At 39.9% G+C, this 23,206-nt stretch overlaps 4 protein-coding genes across 7 annotated transcripts in view; 2 read left to right on the plus strand and 2 right to left on the minus strand.

Moving 5' to 3' along the window:
* Positions 1 to 1,557, plus strand: part of p3h2 (prolyl 3-hydroxylase 2) — a 64,162-nt gene extending 62,605 nt beyond the window's left edge. The window contains exon 15 of the mRNA XM_044361002.1: positions 196 to 1,557. Within this exon, the coding sequence (XP_044216937.1) occupies positions 196 to 288 (93 nt within the window). The 3' untranslated portion in view covers positions 289 to 1,557. The remainder of the gene's footprint in view (positions 1 to 195) is intronic.
* On the minus strand, positions 1,554 to 7,738 carry ccdc181 (coiled-coil domain containing 181). Of its 4 annotated transcripts, none has more exons than XM_044361006.1 (7): positions 7,487 to 7,738; positions 7,009 to 7,159; positions 6,134 to 6,244; positions 4,769 to 5,746; positions 4,452 to 4,598; positions 3,427 to 3,584; positions 1,554 to 2,325 (listed from the first exon to the last, which is right to left on the minus strand). In XM_044361006.1, the coding sequence occupies exons 3-7, from the start codon at positions 6,233 to 6,235 to the stop codon at positions 2,154 to 2,156; spliced, it is 1,557 nt and encodes a 518-aa protein (XP_044216941.1). In that variant the 5' UTR covers positions 6,236 to 6,244; positions 7,009 to 7,159; positions 7,487 to 7,738; the 3' UTR covers positions 1,554 to 2,153. The 4 variants fall into 4 exon arrangements, with proteins under 4 accessions (XP_044216941.1, XP_044216942.1, XP_044216940.1 ...); XM_044361007.1 differs by having other exon boundaries at positions 7,009 to 7,162; XM_044361005.1 differs by lacking the exon at positions 7,009 to 7,159 and having other exon boundaries at positions 7,487 to 7,736.
* Positions 7,739 to 8,819: 1,081 nt separating this feature from the next.
* Positions 8,820 to 13,591, plus strand: cpox (coproporphyrinogen oxidase). The gene is made up of 7 exons (XM_044361009.1): positions 8,820 to 9,602; positions 9,806 to 9,949; positions 10,238 to 10,348; positions 10,490 to 10,631; positions 11,326 to 11,544; positions 12,810 to 12,914; positions 13,006 to 13,591. Exons 1-7 carry the CDS (start codon positions 9,035 to 9,037, stop codon positions 13,088 to 13,090), a joined length of 1,374 nt encoding a protein of 457 aa, XP_044216944.1. The 5' UTR covers positions 8,820 to 9,034; the 3' UTR covers positions 13,091 to 13,591.
* Positions 13,592 to 14,325: 734 nt separating this feature from the next.
* On the minus strand, positions 14,326 to 20,637 carry prrg1 (proline rich Gla (G-carboxyglutamic acid) 1). The gene is made up of 4 exons (XM_044361011.1): positions 20,537 to 20,637; positions 19,509 to 19,549; positions 18,471 to 18,631; positions 14,326 to 17,568 (listed from the first exon to the last, which is right to left on the minus strand). The coding sequence occupies exons 2-4, from the start codon at positions 19,516 to 19,518 to the stop codon at positions 17,104 to 17,106; spliced, it is 636 nt and encodes a 211-aa protein (XP_044216946.1). The 5' UTR covers positions 19,519 to 19,549; positions 20,537 to 20,637; the 3' UTR covers positions 14,326 to 17,103.
* Positions 20,638 to 23,206: the final 2,569 nt, after the last annotated feature.

Genomic DNA, 23,206 nt, shown 5'->3' on the forward strand with positions numbered 1-23,206 from the left:
ATGTTTAGGAGGCACATCAGACCAACACAAGAGTACAAGCATAGAAGCGGGCAGTATAATTATTGCTGTAATCTGAATATAATTTGAATTTCCTTTGAAAAACAGACTTGCTGAAGCTTCATATTCTCTTTCTATGATTCCCTTCACCATAGTTAATCTTATTTCTCCCTCATTTCTTTCTTTTTTCTTTCCCAGGAGAGACTACAGGCAGATGAGGTGATCCAGGCTCTGGACTCGCAGTCTGTGTGGGGTCAGGGTCTCAACATCAACCCTAAAGATGAACTGTAGAAGCAGGAGAAAAAACCCTTCACCCATTCCCATCCCCTTCAATGAAAGCCTTCTATATATTTTAACTATTTATTGAATGACCTTTGAATCAGAACATTTCTAGTTTTGTACTGTTTGAAGTGCAAGATTGTCATTTTTGTGTTGTCAGTTGTGTGTTTTTTTCATGTTTCTCTACACACCAGTACTTGAGTTTACTTTTGGGGTTGTTTTTTTTTTGTTTTGTTTTTTGTCTGTCCTTCCAATGACAGCCTCCAGTTAAAAAAAGTCAAACTAACTTTGTTTTGCTGTTTAAGAGTGCTCATACCTGTAATCTCACTGAACTGTGAAGAAGCCAAAGAGAAGAACGGCAGTGGAGTTTAGGTTGTTCTTGTACCTTGTTCTGGGCGACATATTCAATGGGTTTTACTCAAAAACACTATGTAGAGTCATTAAAAAGTACTTTAATTTCAGTGGTCAGTAGTTCAAAATAGTATTAATTTTCATCTTCACAAATAGTATTGTTACATATGCTACAAACCTTACTAACAACTTTATGTTATTCCATAATGGGGTTTTTTTGTTTTTTTTATTTCCGTGCCAGTAATATTTTTTTATCAAAGTAGGCAGTGCACTGTTTTTCTAATTTGGATATCTGATTCAAAGGATTTAAGAAAGAGATGTGTTCTAATATGCTGAATATTTAATGATCATGCACTCTGTCCTCCTCTGTGTGTTGAGTCTGAAACTGAAAATGTCTTCTGTCATTGCTTTGTCCACTTTTCCTCTTGTTGTTGTTGTTGTTGTTGTTGTTGTTGTTGTTGTTGTGATAAATAACTCCCCTCTTGTCTGGGCACACAGAGCAGAATACTGGTTTTCATGTTCACTGACGTGTGTGTTTTATATGTTACTTTTATTTATGTGTTTTTTAATAATAATACACAGCTGCTGTTGTTAATGTCAGCATTTAATATGAGGAACTTTTGTCATAAAAGATGTCAATCATTCCTGTTTCAAGGAATACATATTTGTACGGTCTTTTAATTCTTTATATTTTTGTTGAGGACACAGATGATAGGCCGAGTCGTGCACTGTAAATCCAATGGAGAGAATTATAGAAGAGTAGCTTTGTTGTTTCTACAGAGATTCAAACTGCTAACCAGAAACTTAGTCCTGTCGTTTTATGAGGTTGGCCACTTTTGTTTCACTGATATTTAATTATGAAATGCTGTAGCACAAAAAAATGTATGTGTACATGCCTATAAATTAAAAATATAACATCCAATATCTATATTTAATGGTGTACTTTTATTCATTCAGACTCGTCTTTTTGTATGACATAAGAATGTGTTTCATATCATGTCTAGTAAACAGCAGGAATATTTACAAGTAGAAATTTATATTTCATTCCTTTACAGTTACATGTATTGAAGTCACCTGTTGTATAATTTATTGTATCTGTATATATATACAGTATCTATGTAACCACAACACACTGTCAAAGGCATACAGTAACAAATGTTTCAGCTCTTGTCTTAAAGCTGTTTTTTAAAAGCCCTATTTAAAGTAAAGTGCATCTGCCACTACACAAAACAGGTAAATATAGTAAAAAATAATCTATTCGATACATTTCATCACACCTGAAGTCAATGTTGATGAATTATTTTCCCAGGTAAACTGAGTGGAGGTCACTGTGGTAAACTTTTTTTGTTGTTTTGTGTCGTTTTTTAGAAATGTGCTTCAACATAGCTCAGAAATAGAAACAGAATAAGCTATGCCTTATATTCCACATTATGTTGTTCAGTCTGTGGTTAAAATTTAATCTTTTTTTTCATGAGGTGATGCTGGCTGTATGGATTCAGAGGGCATGTTGGGTTTGTTTGTGCGTGTCAGAAGCGGTAGGCCAGCTGCTCAGTGAATCTGAATGACTTGGTTTCACTGGCCGTACACATCAGGTCCCGCATGCGTCGCGCGCGCCGCTCCTCCAGCACCAACCTGCGGGAACGCTCGCGAGCCGCCTGCTGCTCTGCACGCTTCTCCTCCCGCTTCCGCTTCAGCCACCTGAGGAAGGAAGAAAGGAAGGACGGGGTACTGAATTATCAAATATTTATATTGTCCTATCACAAAGAACCCACAATCCATAATGTCATTACTCTCCATGCCACTGAACTTTCCCTGCACTGGGATTTTGACCTTTGACCTGCTTACAAAACATTCAACCTACAAAATCCAAATGAACTCACTCTCAGAAAAACAAATGACAATTTTGCTAGCTTGCTTTTGTCTCTACTGTTGCATATGTCAATTACAGGCCACCATAAGAAGTGTGGAGACTGGGCCATAGACTTATGAAAGTAGACATAATGTTTCCTAACATGCAATGTTGACAGATTGAAAAAGATGATAATCTGCTCAAATCTGTTACTTGTGGTGAACATGTATAATGTGTATTTATTTTAGGGGCTGAGGTAACAAATACCAGGTAATATGTAGTAAAAATGTAGTGAGATGTTGATTTAAATGGGTTTTTTAATTACTTCATTAATACTTAAAGTCCCCCTCCTCTCGAAAATGTGTTTTTCTTCTTGCTCCTTCAGTTGGATGTTTGAGCTTCACTGTGCAGAATGATGTAGGTGCAGTTTGACACCAGACACCAGCAAATCTGAGTTTAAGGCGTGTCTCTACGAGCAGGATTTGTGACATCACAACTATTTTGGAGCTAATCTTGGTTCGATAAGTAACTTACACAAGTGTGATGTGGAAATTTGAAGCCTCCAGTCCACATACAATGAGACTGAACTTCACAGTGAAGCCAGATACATCTTGTATCTGGCAGTAAAACTTTTAAAATAAAAAATATTTGCATATTCATATATTCAGGATTATTTTAATGAGGGAGAAGAAGTAGATGTAATATTAAGAATTTTAACAAGATAATTGAACTTTTTTTGTGGAAAAAACATATCAGACACAAATTATTATTCAATGTTTTATATACATGTTTATACATGTCTGGAGGGGATCTTTAAAAAAAAATGTAAAAGAAAATAATGTAATCATTGCTGTGTAGGTGAGATGTGATGTTGTAACATCAAGTTACACTTAATCAAGGTTTTATTACTATAGGAAATGACAAGTGTAAAAGTATTAAAGTGAACTCACAGTTTGAAGGCACGCTCACAGTCCTCGCGGCTGCGTAGGAGGTAACCACCGTCCTCCTCCAGCCGCTTCAGCTCCACCAGCTGTCTCTCCCTCTGCTGCTGCTCCTGCTTCCTCTGAAGCCACAACCTGAAGGCCTCCTCTGGGTCACAGGAGTCCCTCTGCAGCAAGGAGGCAGAAAAAGTGGGTTAATGGCAAACATTTATATTCACTGTGACCACCGCTGTGATGTGCTCTTGCTTGAATTTTCTGTGAATTAAAGTTTGAGATTCTGCAAGTGGCCCTCCTTCTTGGTCTATAAAGCAGCACTGGTTCCTGTTCAGGCTACAAAACCAGTTCTTTCTTTGCTTATTCAAAAACAAAAACTGCAGAAGTATCCTATGACAGACTGATGTGCTGAGAAATTCATAACTTCTTGGAAATCAATATATAGAACAAAGAACTCTCACACACTGTCTTCTGTGTAGAGGAGATTTATTGGGAACAACGTTTCGGTACATAGACCTTCATCAGGTTATTGAAGGTCTGTGTACCGAAACATTGTTCCCAATAAATCTCCTCTAATTGCAAACACAGAAGACAGTGTGTGGGAGTTCTTTGTTCTTGGCCCATGGTCTTCTCCGACATACCTGTCGATCTGCAGGTGTGCAAAAGTTCTGCTCCTGGAAATCAATATATAACTTCACAAAATGAATGCTAGATAGTGAAATTTAATTCCATCCTTGTTTATTTTTATTAAATTCTAAACCAAATCAGAACTAGGCTGAACGGCAGTTGTGTTATAGCAATCCACTGGACATTAGAGCAAAGTAATAGTTAACATGGTCATTTTGTGTCCTGTAATCATAAATTGAAAGGGATTTCTCAAGCGGGGTTTAGCTCCTCCATTAAACACCTAATGCTTGTAAAATATTGAACAAATTTAATAACATTAGTGACTGTTTCCCAGCTACAGTCCCACCACTGAATCCTTCTTTAAACTGTATATTTGTGTTTTAGCAGGTTGGTGTGCCCCCTTGTGGCCATACCTTAGAATTCATTCTCTCCATCTCTTGGGCTCGGTGGATCCTTCTCTCCCCCTGAAGCTGCTCTCTCTTCCTCATCAGCCAGGCCTTGAACGCCAGCTCGTTCTCCTGCTTCTTCTGCTCTTCTTCCTCAAGTTTCCTCTGCTCTGCCTGACAGGGAAACACAAGAGATTAAAAAGAGTTATTTAAGAAAGAAACAACAATCCTTAAAGAGGAAACATAATGCATATGCTATTTTGTGGATTTGATGTTGTGCTACACTCACTGGCGAAAGTTCAGAATTTACCCCCAACCTTTATCTAACAGACCTTCCTTCCTACCTCTCTGGTCAGCTTCTCCTTCCTCTCCTGGATCTTCTGCCGCAGCTCTTTCTGCTCGGGAGTGAGGATGTAGGTGGCCTGACAGGGTGTCCCGGTGGCCGACTGCACCCGCCGCCTGGTGTCTCTCCTCTGGCTGCCTCTTTGGCTGTGGCTGGCTGAGCTGGGCCTGTTCCTTGGTTGTGCTGGAGGTCTTGGGGCCTGTAGATGATTGACGGCCTGCTGGAAGCGAGAAGACCCAACGCGAGAATGAGGAGAGAAGGAGGAAGTGTGGATCTTACTGGGGCTCACAGTCTGCTCCAGGGAGCTGTAGCTGTTTGCTATGGGAGGGAGAAGGCCTTGACTCTCCACCTCTTTCAGGCTGACAAAGTCAAACTTCCCATCTTTTTCTACAAGGACTCTGCTCTCCTTTAGCCCCTGCCCTCTCTCACTGTTGTCCCCAGTCCTGCTGCATCCTCCACATCCACCTACACTTTTCTCTCGGGGGGAGAGTTTCAGCTCAGACAGTTTCCCTGACACTTCCTCTGCATCCTTAGCTCTATCCTTACTGTCCTTTCGCCCTTCCACCTCACTGTTGCCATCTTTCTCAAACTGCAGCGGAGGCACCACCAGGTCCACCAGCGTCTCTTTAAAATGCAGCCGCCTGTGCCGTGTCATATCTGGAGCTTCCTGGTCCTGCAGCTCCCGATTGGCTTGCTGGATCTTCTCCAGAATGTACTTTTTGTCCTCTTCTGTCTGGTCATCCATCCCCGGAGGAGGTGGGACTATAGGTGACGACTTATGTGGGCTGTCTCCATCTGAGTCGTACTCCAGTGGCTCCATAGGTGAGGGCCACCTCTCTTCATCTTCTTCTAACTCCTCTGTTTTGTTGCCACTCTTCTCCTCCTTATTGCCTTTCTCCTTCCGTTTCATTCTTTGATGCTTCTCATCCTCCTCCAGTTCTTTGTCAATTTCTGCCTCTATGTCCTCATAGTCAGGACCCTGTGGGGTGGAGAAGCCAGCTACATTTATAAATCAGGTTTGAATGTAAATGAAAGAGCAACATCAATACTTCGCAGGCATGATAACAGACATGTGTAAGTGTGTTCATCAATATTGCATCCTGCAGTGACACAGAGAGAAAGAAAGTCACTGTATGTCAACAGAGAAGGTCTCACATGCAAGCAGTGAGATGTGCCAGCTCGGGTAACTCAACACTATTGACTGTCACACTTTCAAGGAGCAGGGTCAGCGACCCATTCAGCACCGAGTAAGTAGAGCAGTACGCCAAACTTAGTTTCATATGATAAAAAAATAGAAGCAGGATGATAAAGAAAAAGAAAAAATAAGAAAGCAGGAAAGGAGATGCAATCAGGCTGACTCACTTACCTGGTCCTCGCTCCGATCTTCCTCACTGATCAACCAGTCTAGATCCTTCTCAAAGTCGTCCTCATACTCCTCCTGGGACTTTGTGTGAACCACCTCAGTCATATTCTATCACTGGGAGAGGATCAGAGACAAAACGTAGGCATGACTGACAGTCCACAGCAAAATATCTCAACATCTACCAGGCAGATAACAAGGAACATTTTATGGATTTTTATTCCAATGGATGACGTTTTCTTTTAGAATGATTTCCTCTTGACCGACACTTAGTCCATGACAAAGACAATGTCCATGACATTCATTTTCCTCAGAAGATCAATTCTAATGTTTTGGTGACCAACTAACCTTTCCTCAGAACAAATCTCCCATTTTTAGCCCAACTACTTGTAAGTATGACTTGTAATGATGATTACAAACAAGGTCGCTACAGGGCTACTGACCTTTTTCTAAACTCAGTTTTATTTATTTTTAAAATTATGTTTATATATATTATGTTTGCATATATTTTTAAATCATAATAAATTTTAATCTCACTGTCAAATCAAAGAATTACAAATATGTAGCACAAGGTGTGTAGTCTTTGATTGTCTGGATTATCTATATTTATTGACATCTTTGACATGTCTGCATGTCCATAATGACACAGACACATATGCTGTAACTGTGGATACAGACATACAAAAAGTTTTTCATTTTCAAAAGTTTGTCAATTTATTAAAATGTTTATGAATTATATTAATTTAGGCTTTTTAATAAATACTGTGCTATCAAACAAATAGCAGTAACATTACAGAAAATATTTTGAATCAGATAAAAAATAATTTAATACAAATATGAAAATTGCTATATATTGTATTATGATGTGGACATTGCAAAACCTGCTTAGCCGATGGGGCGAATTCATGGAAGTTGTACTAATATCATCCATAAATCCACCTCGTCAATATCATCATCACATCACAGTATGTATATTAGTTATACAGGACTGTATTGGTGTTGTGTTGTGTTGCTTGTGCGATTGGTCGTCACCTACTGGACAGAAATCAGTACTTCAGGGTTAACTATTCTTAATTGTTATTCCAACATGTCTGCTGACATTTTAGGTTATGTTTACTGTAGCTATCGAATCAATGTTTCTGTCAAGATATAACCATTTTCAGTAGAATTATTAAAACAGAATTTAACATACATAGATTATAATCCTGTTTGTTTATATAGCTCTAAAATGAACAGGACAGATATAAGTAAGAGGGTGAGCTGTAGGGCAGATTTGGCGTCTATAGAAATCATATTAGCACAAATTTTGGCCACTGGGAATAAATAGCAGGAAGAATTGTTGCTTGTTGGTCAACTCACCGGCAGCAGGTCCTTGCGCAGTATTCTTGTTGAGTTAAAAGCGGTGAAAGAAGACATTCAACCGGGTTGTTTGTTGACTATTTCTTCATCTAACTGGACCACACAGTGCCTGGCTGTCTGCGGAACAACACCTGTGCACATAATCTGCTACTAGTCTCTCCACAGCCTTTAAAGGTTTATTAGAGCCGTCGTCATGGAGACCGACAACATGCTTTACTACTTGCGCATGCGCATACGGGACACATGCACACACCACAACTCGCTTGCAGCTCATAAAATCTCTATGTAGGCTACAAACAAGGAAAGACACCCTGCTTTAAATTATTCAGAATTAAGAACTGCTGTAATCCTGTAGGAATTTTTAAAGGGTTACTATAAAAAATAGCACTGTCGCTGTTTATTAATTTTACAATGAGTTATAATAAGAATTACTTTACTAGTGTTCTCTAGCTAAAGCCCACTTTAAAGCATTCAATTAAAATGATTTAGGAAGATGAAAAGGCCAATTCACGATAAAACGGCCCCCACATGTAATGCGTGTCAGTTGGATTGTTTGATTAAATTAATTGCACATTTGTTTGGGAGTATGCACCATATATTAACTGAAATGAGAAAAGGTTTAAGGTGGGTCTTGTATTATTACCTATCTTGTATAGTTAATAATAAAAATAAAACAATACAAAATAGGCAACAGATAAAACAATACTTTTAAAATGCTAACAATATAACACGGCTAAAATAAGAACAAAGATGATTAACAAAGGAGTCGTTTATTTACCATAACATTATAAGCTTTAAGTCATAAACAAACTTGAGTGTAACCAAATTACTGCATACAGGGGCCCAGCTTATTTTTACTTTGGTTAATGTTTGATGTAGCCATCTTGACAACACATTATCATTAGACAGTGGTGCCAGCTCATCAATCAAATGACTTTCGGTCCCATATTCTTAGAAGAAAACTATTAACATATGATATAAAATAGAAAGGCTAATTAAAATATTGGGAATATTAAGAGGCAATATGGGGGTTTTAATTCTGCAAAGATGATCAAAATATAACTTAAACCTCAACAATAAATATGTCGAGACTCTCTGAGTATAATTAAAGTTGCATCAGGAAACTGCAGTTATTGATGTTGAGTGAATTTAACGCAGATGAGCGGTAGACGACTGGATGAAAGGGATGTCGTGATAAAAAAAAAAACATAAGCACGCACTTGAACTCCTCTCTTTACTTTTAAACGAAGAAGGCGGAGCATATGAGAAGTACTTGAATGCAACATTTATTTTTCGGCGCACTGCATTCTGGGTCTTGGAGTTCAGTGTCGATTTTCACAGCTCGAGGAACTCAGCGCCGCTAATGATACAGAACGACATTTCCCGAGCGGCCTCTGTCACTACCGAGGAATCACACGCACTTTGACTGGAGGTATGACTGACAGCACGTAGGCTCACAACTTCTGATAATGTTTTGAGTAGTTAGTAAACGCCTATTACCCTAACGGCCGCTGCACATCGAGAATATAGCGGGTGATTTTCCGACAAATGGCCACCATCGTCTTTTGCTCAGTTAACAAAACAGCTCAGACTACGTCTAGGCGATGTTTGATTTCACATTTAAAGGGGCTTGCTAATGCAGGAGTGTCGCAATTGCCGTTAGCCTCCACTCACAGCCCGTCGTTGTCATTGCTTACGGGAACAAGATGGTTTTCCAGGGGTACTGGCGTGCGGTTCATGTCCCATGGGACCGCAGGCAGAGCTGCAGCCGGGCGGAGCAGAAGAGGGGCCCTGGCGCTCAGCGGAGCCGCAGCAGTAACAGCTGCCGCGGCTGTAGCAGGGTTTTTGGCCAACGCTAGCCACTTCCAGCGTGCTGAAATGGCAACGAAAATACCCAAAGCCGCAGAGGACAAGGAGCAGGAGGGGGATATCTTGGAGAGATGCCGGGGGTTCATGTCTCTTCCGGTCACCGATGTCGGTGTGCTGCAGGGGAGGAAAGGGGAGATGCGTACGAGGATGGAGATGCTGATCATGGAGACGCAGGCCGACTTCTGCAAAGCCTTGGAGGAGGTGGACGGTGGGAAGTTCAAGGTGGACCGGTGGCACAGGAAGGAAGGTGAGATGATCATAATACCTATGAGATTCTCCAAGCACTGCAACTTTAAGTATGCTGCGTGTTTTTGTCCTGAAAGCAACATGGCCACAGATGCATGCAATAAATACAGCCATAAACTGGCAAAAATGCTGTATTGCCAGGAGGCAGAGCAGTCAATCTCTGTAATGTATCCCCTTTTGACCCTGTCTGTGTATGTGTGTCAGGTGGTGGAGGAATCAGCTGTGTGTTGCAAGATGGAAAGGTGTTTGAGAAGGCAGGAGTCAATGTGTCAGTGGTGTTTGGAAACCTCACAGAAGAGGCTGCCAAGCAGATGAGGAGCAGAGGGAAAGTCCTCAAAGGGAAAGATGGTAAGTTTTGTTTACCTGATATTTGTATGCAAGCTTAAACCTTGACATAGTTTATGACCAGAGGTGTGCTGACCTACATTAAGAGTTATACATCATGGATCGGGCTGTCCATTTACCCAGCACTTCCTCTGGTACACACACAGATTTTCATTCATTGTTGCATCTACAAACAGTTATGTCTTACATTGGACTTTACAAATCCATTTTTACTGTTTCACTCTCAGTGAGTGAGAATGTCTGAACTGTGTGTGTTTCAATTTTCACGTTGTCTTTGGTGTTTTCTCTCAGGCAAGCTGCCATTCTGTGCCATGGGAGTGAGCTCCGTTATCCACCCCAAGAACCCCCACATCCCCACAGTGCACTTCAACTACAGATACTTTGAGATCGAGGAGGAAGATGGTGAGTGTGTGATTGTCAGTACTTGACGTCAACAATTGTGTCTTGGTGTCCGTGACACTATTGAGTTCATGAATGAATGATAACCCTTGTGTGTGTGTGTGTGTGTGTGTGTGTGTGTGTGTGTGTGTGTGTGTGTTCCAGGCTCTAAGCAGTGGTGGTTTGGTGGAGGAACGGACCTGACTCCAGTTTATATCAATAAAGAAGATGCCTTTCACTTCCACAACACCCTGAAGGAGGCCTGTGACAAGCACCATTCGCAGTACTACAGCGACTTCAAGAAATGGTACTGTCACAGTGAAAGTTAGGTCCTGTACTTAGGCACGTACGCATCCGTAGGCCTGATTTCTGGGTGTTTGTGTGTGGATTACAATGGGTGTATCCTTACTGCATGATGATGATAAGAGGAAGTCTCTGCCTAAAATCTGCAGTCGCAGAAAAACCGTTGAGATATGACGTTGGCTAGTGAATGACCTTAGGGGATATGAAAAGACGGGTGTGGTTTATCTGATGTGGCTGGTCATAAGTGGATTTTGTTAATTCAAAATTAATTGTGAGGGAACACAAAAGTAGTTCAGACTAAAATTCCCACTGTGGATGTATCTAGGTCCAGTTGCGTATTTTATTGTTTGGCTGTAAATTAGTTTTTAGTAGTTTTTTTGTGGAGGACTGACTAAATGCAGACAACATGAGGCAATGTTAAAGCTACCGGGCAGCTACATGTTTTGAAGTTTAATAAATGGAGAATGCTATATAATTATAAATATGCTATCTAAACTATTCACATTTTAGATATTATGATATGATATCAGCTCCTCAGAATTGGTCAATACAGAACAAGCCATTCGTAGCTAATGTACCTCATGTAGTGCATATTGTGATCTTTACTGTTTTCACAGTTGAATCTTCCACCATTAACCAAACAGAAAGCTTGACAGGGAAACAAACTTATTTTCTAAACCAGTTCCGTTGTTGTCCAGGTGTGACAGATACTTCTACATCCGCCACAGAGGAGAGACTCGGGGTATAGGAGGGATCTTCTTCGATGACCTGGACAGCCCCAGTCAAGAGGAGGCATTCAACTTCGTCAAGAGCTGCGCCCGCACTGTGGTGCCGTGCTACCTGCCCATAATATACAAACACCTTAAAGACCCCTTTACTGATGAGGAGAAAGACTGGCAGCAGGTACGACGAGGCAGGTGAGTATTTGACATAAGGTTTGATTCACAAAAGAACTGCTGGCTGTTAGATTTTGCAAGGTGATTTTTTGCATGGTTTAGCCCATTTTAGTTCAGTCACTCAGAACTCCCAGTTTTAGGATCTCCCATGATTTCAGCTATTTATCAAACTGACTATGAAGATAAATAATTAATATAATAGATGCAAAATGGATTATCGAAATTTCTGGTGTAGACTAAGACTCTACTGCAGACTATGTGGTCCAAAGCCAGAGCAGGTTCTTGCATAGCTCTCTGCCCCAGCTGGAAGTATTGAGTCATCTGGTGGGAGATTAACAAAACAGAATTGAGGAAAGAGCTAGTTTTTTATGAATGGGAAGAAGTGTTATAGTGAGCCAGAAACTCTGAGAATGATTGGATGGGTGAGATGAAGTGTGAGGTAGGAGAAAGAAGAGGCTGGACTAGAGAGGATGGCTTGAGAATGAGCTTTGGCAGTAAACTCACAATTATGTTACAGTTTGTGGTTATGCATATTAAAGCACAAGTTAGTTTGAACAGTCTTTCAGGTTGATTTGTGCATTTGACAATCCTGGAGGACAAACAGTAAACAGAGATGGACAAAGGATAACGTGAATTTGAGTTGATTCACTGCAACCACGACTACTGTATCAGAGCTGTTCATCAGCACATACTGTAAATGCACCAATATGGAAGATCTCAATTATTGTGTAAAATAACTTTTGCAAAAAATAAAGAGGAGGAAATATTCCAGAGCTGCATTATTATATTAGTCAATCAACAGAAAACTAATCTGCAATCATTTTGGTAGTCAGATAATTGTTTCAGTCATTTTTTTAAAGCAAAAATAACACATATTTGCTGGTTACAGCTTCTCAAATGTAAGGATTTTGAGCTTTTCTGTGCCATAAATGACAGTAAACAGAATTTTATTTTTGGATTTAGATTTTGGACTTTTGATCAGACCAAACAAGACATTTGAAGATGTCACCAAGAAATCATAATGGTTCACAATTTTATGACATTGATAGTCAAAACTATTTATCGATTAATTGAGAAAAATAATCTGCAGAATAAGTTTCTCTAAATTACTCACTGTTCTGTTTTATCTACACATCTCAAGCAAGTTTTAAGTTTATTTTCATACTGTAGCTGAAATAGGCACAAACCACTAGGTGTTGTGGACCAATAACAGGATCAACAGAGCTTAGCAGTGTCCACTTAATACATCATAAATCTACAGTAGGTTTTGTGTGCTTGTGTTGTAGGTATGTGGAGTTCAACCTGGTGTATGACAGAGGAGTGAAGTTTGGCTTGGCCACACCTGGCTCCAGAATTGAGAGCATCCTCATGTCCCTCCCCCTCACTGCCAGGTAAGCTAAGGAGTGGTAGCGCTTCCCTTGTATGTCAGCAATGAGCTGAGTAATGTTGTTGCTTGGTAACGAACTCACCCTTCATCCTCAGGTGGGAGTACATGCACGAGCCTGCCAAAGGTACCCAAGAGGCTGAGATGATTGAAGTGTTACGAAACCCAAAGGAGTGGGTGTGATCACAGTGTTCACAAGTTTACATGTCAACATGGACAAAACATCCAGGAAATTGTTGTATTTTATAATGCTGTGACCTGTTTTCTGCGACGGTACTTTTCTCTGTCCCCTGTTTGCTATGTTTTGTCAAATCAGCCTTGTTAACACTTAATCGCACTGGCATTAGTACTGATAATGAGACATTGTATTGTTACACTTTTGACTGGGCTTTGTGCCATTACTGACTGCCTGGCAAAGTAAAGCAAAACCAAATGATTTAACTTCACAGGTGGCCACTGTACCTGCTTTTAGGTCAGCTGACATTGATGTGCTCCTTTTTAAAATGTGTTTGTGTCAAACACTAGCTGCACCTTTTTTCTATGCTTGGGCTAAATGTAGGTTGCACTACTTGGACCTGTCTGGACTGACCACTGAAAGGGAAAAATGGAACAAACTGAGCCACCATGTGTGTATGTGTGTTCTACCACTGGTATCAATTTTTATTAAATCTGATTTTCAGTGCATTTGCTCATTACAATGAAGTTTTCTTTGACAATCCAAGCTAAATAATAGGAAATTAGGTGTTCCCCATTTAGCACCATTTACATTGTGGTTGGTCGCTCACTTGTGGTTAATGAATCACTTCCTGGTTTGTTTGAACAGCAGTTAACAATACTAGGATTTTGGATCATGTTACTCAGAGAGGATGAGTGTGACTCAAAGGGCAGGTGGCTGCTAGAAGAAAGAAGAATGTTTCCAAAACAACATTTTTTAGATACAAAGTCTCTGGTTATGATCAGGTTTTTGGAATACTCTGCTTATGAGATACTGTGGCATGTAAACACCACATCCAGGTTTCTGATCATTCTCATTTCATTTTATATAACATCTTTGACCCTAATATGCCACCTAAAACTTCCTTTTTCTGACTGATAACCCCCCTCTGAATCATATATCCTCTATTTGTTACAGCACTTAATTGAAAGTACAAAGAACTACTCAAATCCAAGACCCTATTTTATGGTTTCATTCTCAATTTCTTGTGTATCATTTTACACATTTATCTGTAATCCCTTTCATGTAACTTTGAAATGATATGCTCCAACAGCGAATAGACCGAATGTATCATACGTGTGTAAAATGACAGTTTGGGTGAGTACATCAGGTTAGTGGAGAACTTTTGAAAACACTCAGTAAACTCTTTTACACATTGGATCATGTTCTCAAGACTCTGAATGTAATTACAGAAACACGTAGCAAATTTTAAATGTTTTATTACAAATTAATTCAAGCTTCTGCACATATCAAGGATTTATAACAAGTTCCCTTGCATTTATTGTTATATAACATTTTGTTTGTTTGATAAGGCATTGTAAAAACAGGGCTCTGTAAGTAACAGTACAACTGACCTAACCATAATGGCTACCTCTACCAGCACAACTCAGTTCAAGGTCATAGCAAGTGCTGAGGTTCAAAGGTCAACTCACAAAAAAAGTAGAATAATAATCAGTGCTCAGAGTCTGTAAGGTGTGAAAAGGACATGTGAGACATTTATCAGTACCGGTGAACATTAGACTGATATATTTGGTTTTTAGAGTGTATGCAACAATATTGCATATAGAGTACGAGAACCTTTTTTTTCCAGAAGATTGCAGTGACATCGTTATTGCTGAGAGTGATGCTGAACACGTCAAACTAGAGTGTCTTTGTTTTCATTTAACAGCTCCTTTAGAGCTTCAACACAAAGTGCCTTCATTTATTCACGACCTATTACAGTTCCATTAGAATCAATGCATTCACTGCATTCCTATGCAGCAAAAAACAATCTCACCATTACTTACTTTCACCCATACAATACATATTTATATACAAATACATCACACATGCTAAACATGGACTCTATCCTTAGTGGCGTTAAAATACAGAATCTCTCACCCCTGATAACTCTTTTCCCAAAGCTTCTGTCTCTATTGCTTTCTGTCCCACAATCCTATGCAAGTCACTCCTCAACTTACATTTATACCGTAGGTAGCTACAAACCTATTTGAAAAATCTTCAGTGTACTTTCAGTAAAAGTAGCACACCAGGCAAACTCTGAACTCATATCCAACACAGTTACGTTAGCTTTGGGGGGAAAGAGTAGGGAAAGATTTTCACAGTTAAAGCAGGCTCTTAGCAACAGTCAACGGCCCAGAGATGGACATGGGCCAGTGAGCTCTGACCATCAACAAACACTGCAGAGCCAGACCCAACCTCGTGCGTACAGACCAAGCTGCATGCATTACCAAAATATAAGCACATGTGACACGCATACACAAAACCTATTTCAGTGCCCCCCTTTACAACTGATGGCCTTTATCTTGAATTTTAAACTCTAAAACATTCACAAGTGTATACTGAGGTTGGACTGATGCATTAGTTTGGCAACTTCACTATTTAAGCCTGCATTAAGTGATATTTTTGATATCAACAACAAATCATATTACTGATTATGATGCAGAAGTCTCTTTAGTAGTGTCGAACCCACTGAGAATGAACACCCAACTCTGCCCTTGGCTAATGATCCCTTTAACCCCAGATATAAAACTGGGCAGCCCGCCATTCATAGTTAACAAACTAAGCCAAGCATACCAAGCCAAGCCATGAAATCTTAGCATGTAGCAGTCTAAAGACCTAGGTATTTTTCTCAGGAATTGGTCAACCAAACCAGAGTTAACAAGTAAATATTGGACATAGATTAATCAGTTGGTCACAAACAGTAGGATGAAACAAGTGGAATGCTCATGTTGCTCTGTGTTTGCTGAATGTACGAGCAGATAATTGTCTGCTAGGTTAGCACAAAAAATGCCTGATTTTGAATTTGCTTTTGATTCTTTCTGTCTGCTAGTGGTCAAAAAAAATCACTTAACGCAGCTTTAATTAGTCTTGGTATCACTGGAATTGATGTTCTGTGGTCTAAATGCTGTTTCTGAATCTTGCAAAGAAAAGGTTTTGCAAATCCAAAATGTATAAAATTCTTGATGGAAACAGTAAATACTTTGATAACAAAAAGCTCAAATTTAAACCTACAGCACAGAACTTTTGTATCCCCCTTCTGGCAGTCAGAGTAATTACAAAAACACTGTCCAAATCGGTGTTATTTGGATAAACTGACCACATATTGTGAGTCTAAATTGGTACTTTCTTGCCTGAAAAAATATTAAAACTGAAGTGACATATTAACAGTCCTACAGCTTTTAGCCACGCATACCCAGTATGCCTTGTGGTTTGACAAAGATAACTCAGGGCCGAGCACCCATCGAGATGCCAAACATGATGTAATTTCCCCAGAAAATCTGAAAGGAAACCAATCATTGCTGGTTGACGTACAATGCATCACTATGGGTGCACCGGCACAGGAATGTCATACCAGACACCAGATTTAAAAACTCTGTATATTGTGAAATACAGAGAGATGTATGATCCGCATTGTGTAAACTCATTTGGCAAGGGCTTGAATGTATTGGATGTTCATTTATATGTAAAAGTCCCACACTCCAGCTTTAAAGATATAATAAGTAGGTACAAAATATCCAATATTGGCCACTTAAGTCTAAAAAGATTGGCACTAGCCTTCAGTAAAGCATCGGTCCAACCTCCATATACACATAGTTGTCCTTCATTGTGGCGATCAGAGCCCATTTTTCTTCTTTACGCCACATGCAACATTTGTTATGTCTATTGAGTTAAATTATTTGCTAAAGTGTGAGAGCATAGATGCAACTTCAATTCAGCTGAGGTGATTGTTGGTTTTGGTATTGCAATATAATTTTCTCCTTCCTGCTTTCACTTCACCTCATTGATGAAATGTTAGTGCAAATTTCAACAGCGCTGGCTCTGGCACAGATTGCATTAGTCCATTAACCAGACAGATAGTAGTGTTTCTTTGTATGTCGAATGGGGAAGGCTGGTGATACCACAACAGTGGTGCTGCTAAACGATAAGATGGTCTTAGTGTTGGTTAGGGCTTTAGTTGGGATGGTAGTGAAAGACAGGTTTACTTCTCATGGCCACCGGTGACATTAGTCGTGCTGGAGTTGACTATGTCGTCATACTGTGGAGGTGGCTCCGTCTCTATATGGACGTCAGCATGGCCCACAGCCTCCTCGTAAGACGGTGGAGGGTCACCAGCGCTTCCTCTTCCTGATGTGAGCTCTGAGCCTGGATAAGCTGGGCTGCTGTGGACGCTGAGTTCTGATTGGTCACCGTGGTGGTAATCCCTCCCCCAATGGTCCATAGAGACCACTGACAGGACGTGGTCGTGATGTGAGTGTCCCAGGCTGGGGCTGCGCTGTGAGCGTTTGCGGGATTGGCAACGCCACACTGTGATGGCGACAGCAGCGATGATGAGCACAACCAGCAGCAATGGCACAATCAGGTAGAGAGAGTGAACTCCGCCGACCACTGTCTCCAGCCCTCCAGATGGACTACTCTCCCGCACATATTCCTCCCAGAATCGTCTCTGCAGCCAATCAGAACACAGACACACATGCTGTCAAAACCATTAAGATATCACAAATATTTTCTTCAACGTAAGACTCAACTCTATTCAGTATAAACACTATGGTACAAAATTGTTTCCAAAATCCAAGGTCAAAGTACACACAGTGTCCACTGTATGAATACTTTTTATCTGGATTACCGCGACACAAAGGCAGGAGACAACAGCACCCGAACAAAAAGCGACCACATGATTGTTGCACAAACATCTACGTGACTTTTCTCTCCAGCCTCTCACAATGGTTACAAATACGCCTCCCTCCCTAGCATGAACTCGGCTGTTCTTCCTGCTGATAATCATCACTTCCTGAAAAAACACCCACATTCCACAAGCTACCAGTCTTGGCATAGAATTCCATTACTGGACATATGAACCTGACAAAGTAGCACTTTAAAAGGATGAGTTACTCAACAGTAATAATATTGATTTGAGGATTTGCAGCCAGTGACCGGTCAGATCAAAAGAAGAATTAAGCAGCAGGAAGATAACTTAATTTGTGTACTACCCTGTGGATAATTGTTGTGTTGTTGCTTGAAATGTGTTTGTTTAATGACCCTGTGAGCTGTGGGGAATTTCTGTCTGACCAGTCATATACTGACCGGGAAATCTGTGAACATGTGACTCCCTGCTGAAGATAAAAGCCCTGTACAGAAACTATAACTGGTGAGTTATTCATATCACTGTATGTCAGAAAAATCTGAACTATTCCTTTAGGTGGTTTATGTGGGTTTGCAAATGTAGCCATAAACAATGTGTGGCAGGAGTTTTAATGTATTCTACTTTTCTACTCCTGAGTGTATTTTTTTAGTCGTCAGGAGAGGAAGTATTGTATATCTGATGTGATGTGCCTCTCATCCCCTCACCGTCTTTTCGTCATTCTCGAAAGCCTCGCGTGCCTCTTCATAGGTGCAGATCTCCTCTCGGCACTCCCTCTGGATGTTGCCCTGCTTCATCTCCTCCAGTAGGAAGTTGGCCCTGCGCAGCCGCCGCAGCACCGAGTGCGCCGCGTCCGCTGGCAGGAACACTGGGAGGAGGGCGATAGGAAGTTAGTGGAGTTTTAGAGGGAGAGAAGCAGACAAAGACAAGGACAAAGAGGTGGTGAGGATGTAAGATTGAGAGATGTGTGAGAGAAAATAAAAGCATGAATCAAGATAACAAGCAGAGACAGGAATAATAGGAAAGGAGTGAGTCAGTAAGCGGAACAGCAGGGAAGAGGAAGCAAAGGGGGAAGAAATTAAGCAAAGAGAGAGTGTGTTGAAAGAGAGAAGAGTGAGGCATGAGGAACAAAAAAAAAGAGGATAGAGATGCTGAAAAAATGGGAGAGGGAGTGAGGTGGGGACTGAAACAAAGGCAGTGGAGCAGAGCCGAGCGCTGCCCAGTGCCCACATTTCTGCATAAAAACAAAAGCTCCTTTGATTTAGGCATCAATCCCTGGGCCACATAAGAGAAACTAAAGGAATGAACTCTGAGAGACAGAGGAGCCCTCTGTTTTACACATCCAGCATAAAAACATAAACTTTTCATCAGAAACTGCGCACAAGATGCCACAACATGCCCCGGGAATGTCTAATGTGCTACTTGTGTTTACAAGTAATGGCGTCCGTGTGACTCATGAGTTCAGGGATGTGATCAGCGCAAGACTTGAAAAGCAAAAACAAATTAGGGGCAAAATGTCGGAAAACATGAAAGAAAAGGGACTGTGTGCTAAAGACAACAGAAAATAACTGAATAGTCACATTCCAACGACTATGTTGTGAGTGCCAAACTTTGTCAAAAATCAACACAAAAGGAAATAAAAAGACAACAAATTGGATTAGGACTTTCTGATGAAATTTGAGTGATTAAGTTCACATGAACGTCTCTGTAGGAGCAAAGAATGAGTGTACTGTCATGAAACTTACCACTCCCCATGATTCCTGCACGTCTGTTTGGGGTGATTTATCTGTAGAAAACCAAACACATAAATGTAAAGCTTTGAACCTGCTGATACAAGTCAGATAATAATTAGCTTTGTCCTTAAAAACTACACCTCTTCCGTTGTTTCTTTCTTGAGACAAACACTAAGTAGGGTAAAAGCCAGTGAACATTACTGTTGGGTCTTGGGAGTCCTACAATGCAAAAATGACCTAATAATTTAATGTGACTGAAAAGGGGTTCATGCCACACATTTTCAAGAACTATTATAACCATCTGCTACTAAAAAGAGTATCTGATATGAGTCAAATGACAGCATAACATTATTCAATTCAGGGAAATCCCCTTAAACCTCGTAGCTGATGGAAAAGGAAGCTGTAAGACAATGCAGGACAATAATACAGTATGAAACCTTCACTCCCTTTAGTTATTTTTTTCTTTTTTCCTCCATGTTTGAGAAAAAAATGAAGATTACAATCGAAAGAGTGGATAATAATATTGTTTCCACGGTCAGGCGTCAAAGGGCGTTGCTGTGTTGTGAACATGACAAATCTTTGACCAAAGTGTCAGTGACCAATGGCGGCTGCTGGCCAGTGTTACACATGGATGTGTTAACTTACGGGAATCCTGCTCGTATCTAACGTTACCCAAAATAGATCACCACCAGCAGGGGAAACAAACTAACAAAGCGCCGCCGCCCCGTTACATGACTTAACCGAGAGACGGGACAAAGAAGGACTAAAAACAACATTGTTAGCTTCACTGCGGCTGCTAACAGTTTTCTCTCGTCCATGGGAGTGTGTTGGCTGGTTAGCGCCCCGTGTATTGACCTGACAAGCGGGGATGATTTGAGGAACCACTGCGCTTCCAGCTCCGGATGCGATTTAACAAGCCACACATGACTCAAACGGCCGTATATTCCGACACAGAGGTCGACAGAAAGACCCGCGCCAAATGATACGTTTTTATTTCGTGTCGAAATATAATGTTAACACAGAAATTAACTTTGGCTTACCTCTTCTCGTCCCTGAAATGCGGATAAACGAACCTCCGTCTCCTCTGCTGCCCCAGAGTGTTGCTATGCACCCTGCGCAGGCGCACAGCACTGTTTGCGTACAGCGGTCCAAATGGATAAATGCTGGATTGGATCAGAGGGGTGAACTCTCGCGAGTGTTATTAGGGTTGGGCTTAAAGTTAGGGTTAGGTTACAAATCTCGCGATCGCCCCTCGGGCTACTCAAATCTAGCACCAACCAAACATCCACGGCACCAACCAATGCACTGCCCCGTCCCCTGTGTTAAAGGGACAGTCCGGGGATCAACAGATGCTGACCACAATAATGACAACTCACATGTATGTAGTATGTATATGTAGTAGTAATAATATCACTTTGCCTATGATTATGGTCAGTATATTAATCATAATTGTATTAGACTACTGTTAGCAATTCACAAGGCTGCTCAGTTTTCACCATTAGACCAACACATCAATTGAAAATAAAGCAATTCAAACCATCCTAGAAATCAGAGCCTTAACATAAGGTGTTAATGCATAACCATTTCAAAGTAATAATAATCTTTTCAAAATTGGAAGGTTAAAAAGTTGAAAGAGTTTAATCTGCAAGTGTTACTCTTCACTTTCAGCCATTCATTTAAACTATGCTCATAATATCAGCAGTTCAACATACATCAACATATCTCATAAACTTGAAACTTTAAGTAAAAATAGATGATGAAATAAAAGAGATTACTTTATTTTTTATCTTTCTCTTTTCCTGGATCTGACTGTTAAACTGGCATATTTCCACCAAATGTTATTTCTATTGTTCAATTTAAATTTAAATCCAAATAATCAATTAAATCATATTCAGTTGTGTCTTATGTTTTGCCTGTTTTACCTGCAGGAGTAAATATGTCATGTTTGTAATTTTCACATTTTACAGTACAACTGACCTCCACAGTGATATGGACACAAAATTTAGTGTCAAAACTGCAAATATCAGACTGAATTATATTATATATATAATATATAGTATTTTTTGTTTTTATCGTGATAACTTGCTGTTTTAGTGAAGAACAATTTTCGCAAGTACTCTGTGAGTAAATTAGTATTAGCCATGTAGTGCAGCAATATAATCAATAATGGTAGTATTAATAGTAGTAGCTTGTGCAGTTAAAATTAGTTTCTAATCCTAGTTAGTTAGGACTGCAAATATTTATCACAGCAGTTACATGCTGACACTTTTATGGCCTGGAATTTTTTTTTCTTTTTTAAATCCCATTCCAAAAAATAGTAATCAATTTTTACACAACAATAAACTTATTGTTAGTATTGTCTCACATTTCTCTACACCTGCTTAGAGTAATTGTGGTTTTTGCTCACATCAGCTAATCAGCTCTGGTGCACTGCCGGCCAGCTATTGATGGCTGAGGAAGAGAAAATAGTTATCAATTTGTTTCCTGGCAGTTTAGCTTTTGCCTAATGTTCTGTGTCGGTCAATTTCAAAATTTCAATCTGAGCAGTGACCTTGCACATGTGATCAAATGTACTGCAACTCCATAGCAGTAAAGTTATATTAATGATGATTAGTTTTGTTGTCATGTGGTTAAACCAGGTCTGTATCTGTGTGTCTGTGTGTTCCTAACCACCGAGTCTCTACTGATTACAATCTGTAATCATCAGTAATGATGTTGAAAGACTTTGCCGTCAGGAGAAGATGACCTACACTCCTGTAACTCAAAGACAGACACACACACACACACACACACACACACACACACACACACACAACCTTTATTTTCTTTACAGTAATGCCAGTATAACCTTTTACTTCAATTTACATCATTTAACAAAGACTCAAACACAGATGTTGATCAAAATTGCATTTCTATCAAATTGTAACCATGAAATTAATTTTCTTCAAAAATGACTAGTTTGTGTGTGTGTGAGTGTATCTGTGTATGTGTGTGTGTGTGTATGTGCACATGTCTATGTGTTAATCAATATGAATTAATTCCGAGACTCTTCCCTGAGGACAAAGAATTAGCTTAGTTCAATTAGGGAAGAAATGAGTGCTGTAAGCTTCTCTCAGCACAGAGTTTGTGTGTGTGTGTGCATGTATGTGTGATAAAGACAGAAAATGTGGTGTTAAACAAAGTGTAACCTGAAGAGAAAAAGAGGTGAGAGTTCGTCACAAGAGCAAAGCAGTGATGTAGTTAAAAGGCAAAAGTTAAATGAGGTTAAATTATAAATGACTTGTCTGACTTTTTTTTTTTTTCTTGTGGATGTTTCACCTCCTGGTGGCTGTGAGCAGGAGGATTCTACTGTTAGGGTTTTTATGACCAATACTGATATATAGACAATGCATTTATCCAGTATTCCACATAAATTTTACATTTCTCCCCAGAATACAACTGCAAAACTTCTGAAACAGCATTTGCACCTCCACAATTTTCCATAACAGTTTAAAGAATATTACTATAGCACAGTATCCACTGACAGAGACACATACATCAATCCTTTGTTTTATAATATCAAATTGAAAAGTTAAGTCAAGAAAAGTGAAGATCTCAATTACATCCGTAGTGGATGATGTTAATAAATAATGTTAAAAATAAAAGTGCATATGAGTCAGTTTGTGATTTTAGGCGCATTACATTAACAGCATAGTGAAGGAAACATTGTA

Source organism: Thunnus albacares, chromosome 9, assembly GCF_914725855.1.
Source record: "Thunnus albacares chromosome 9, fThuAlb1.1, whole genome shotgun sequence".
In the NCBI taxonomy this organism is placed as follows: domain Eukaryota; kingdom Metazoa; phylum Chordata; class Actinopteri; order Scombriformes; family Scombridae; genus Thunnus; species Thunnus albacares.

Excerpts from the sequence above, each read along its gene's own strand:
- ccdc181 (XM_044361006.1), bottom strand. The coding sequence starts at position 6,235 with ATGACTGAGGTGGTTCACACAAAGTCCCAGGAGGAGTATGAGGACGAC. Across the intron at positions 5,747-6,133 it reads AAGATCGGAGCGAGGACCAG|GGTCCTGACTATGAGGACAT; the intron begins GTAAGTGAGTCA and ends TCCACCCCACAG. Across the intron at positions 2,326-3,426 it reads TGTGAGCGTGCCTTCAAACT|GTGGCTGAAGCGGAAGCGGG; the intron begins GTGAGTTCACTT and ends TTCCTTCCTCAG.
- cpox (XM_044361009.1), top strand. The coding sequence starts at position 9,035 with ATGGCCACCATCGTCTTTTGCTCAGTTAACAAAACAGCTCAGACTACG. Across the intron at positions 9,950-10,237 it reads AGTCCTCAAAGGGAAAGATG|GCAAGCTGCCATTCTGTGCC; the intron begins GTAAGTTTTGTT and ends GTTTTCTCTCAG. Across the intron at positions 10,349-10,489 it reads TGAGATCGAGGAGGAAGATG|GCTCTAAGCAGTGGTGGTTT; the intron begins GTGAGTGTGTGA and ends TGTGTGTTCCAG.
- prrg1 (XM_044361011.1), bottom strand. Across the intron at positions 17,569-18,470 it reads TCGAGAATGACGAAAAGACG|AGACGATTCTGGGAGGAATA; the intron begins GTGAGGGGATGA and ends GATTGGCTGCAG.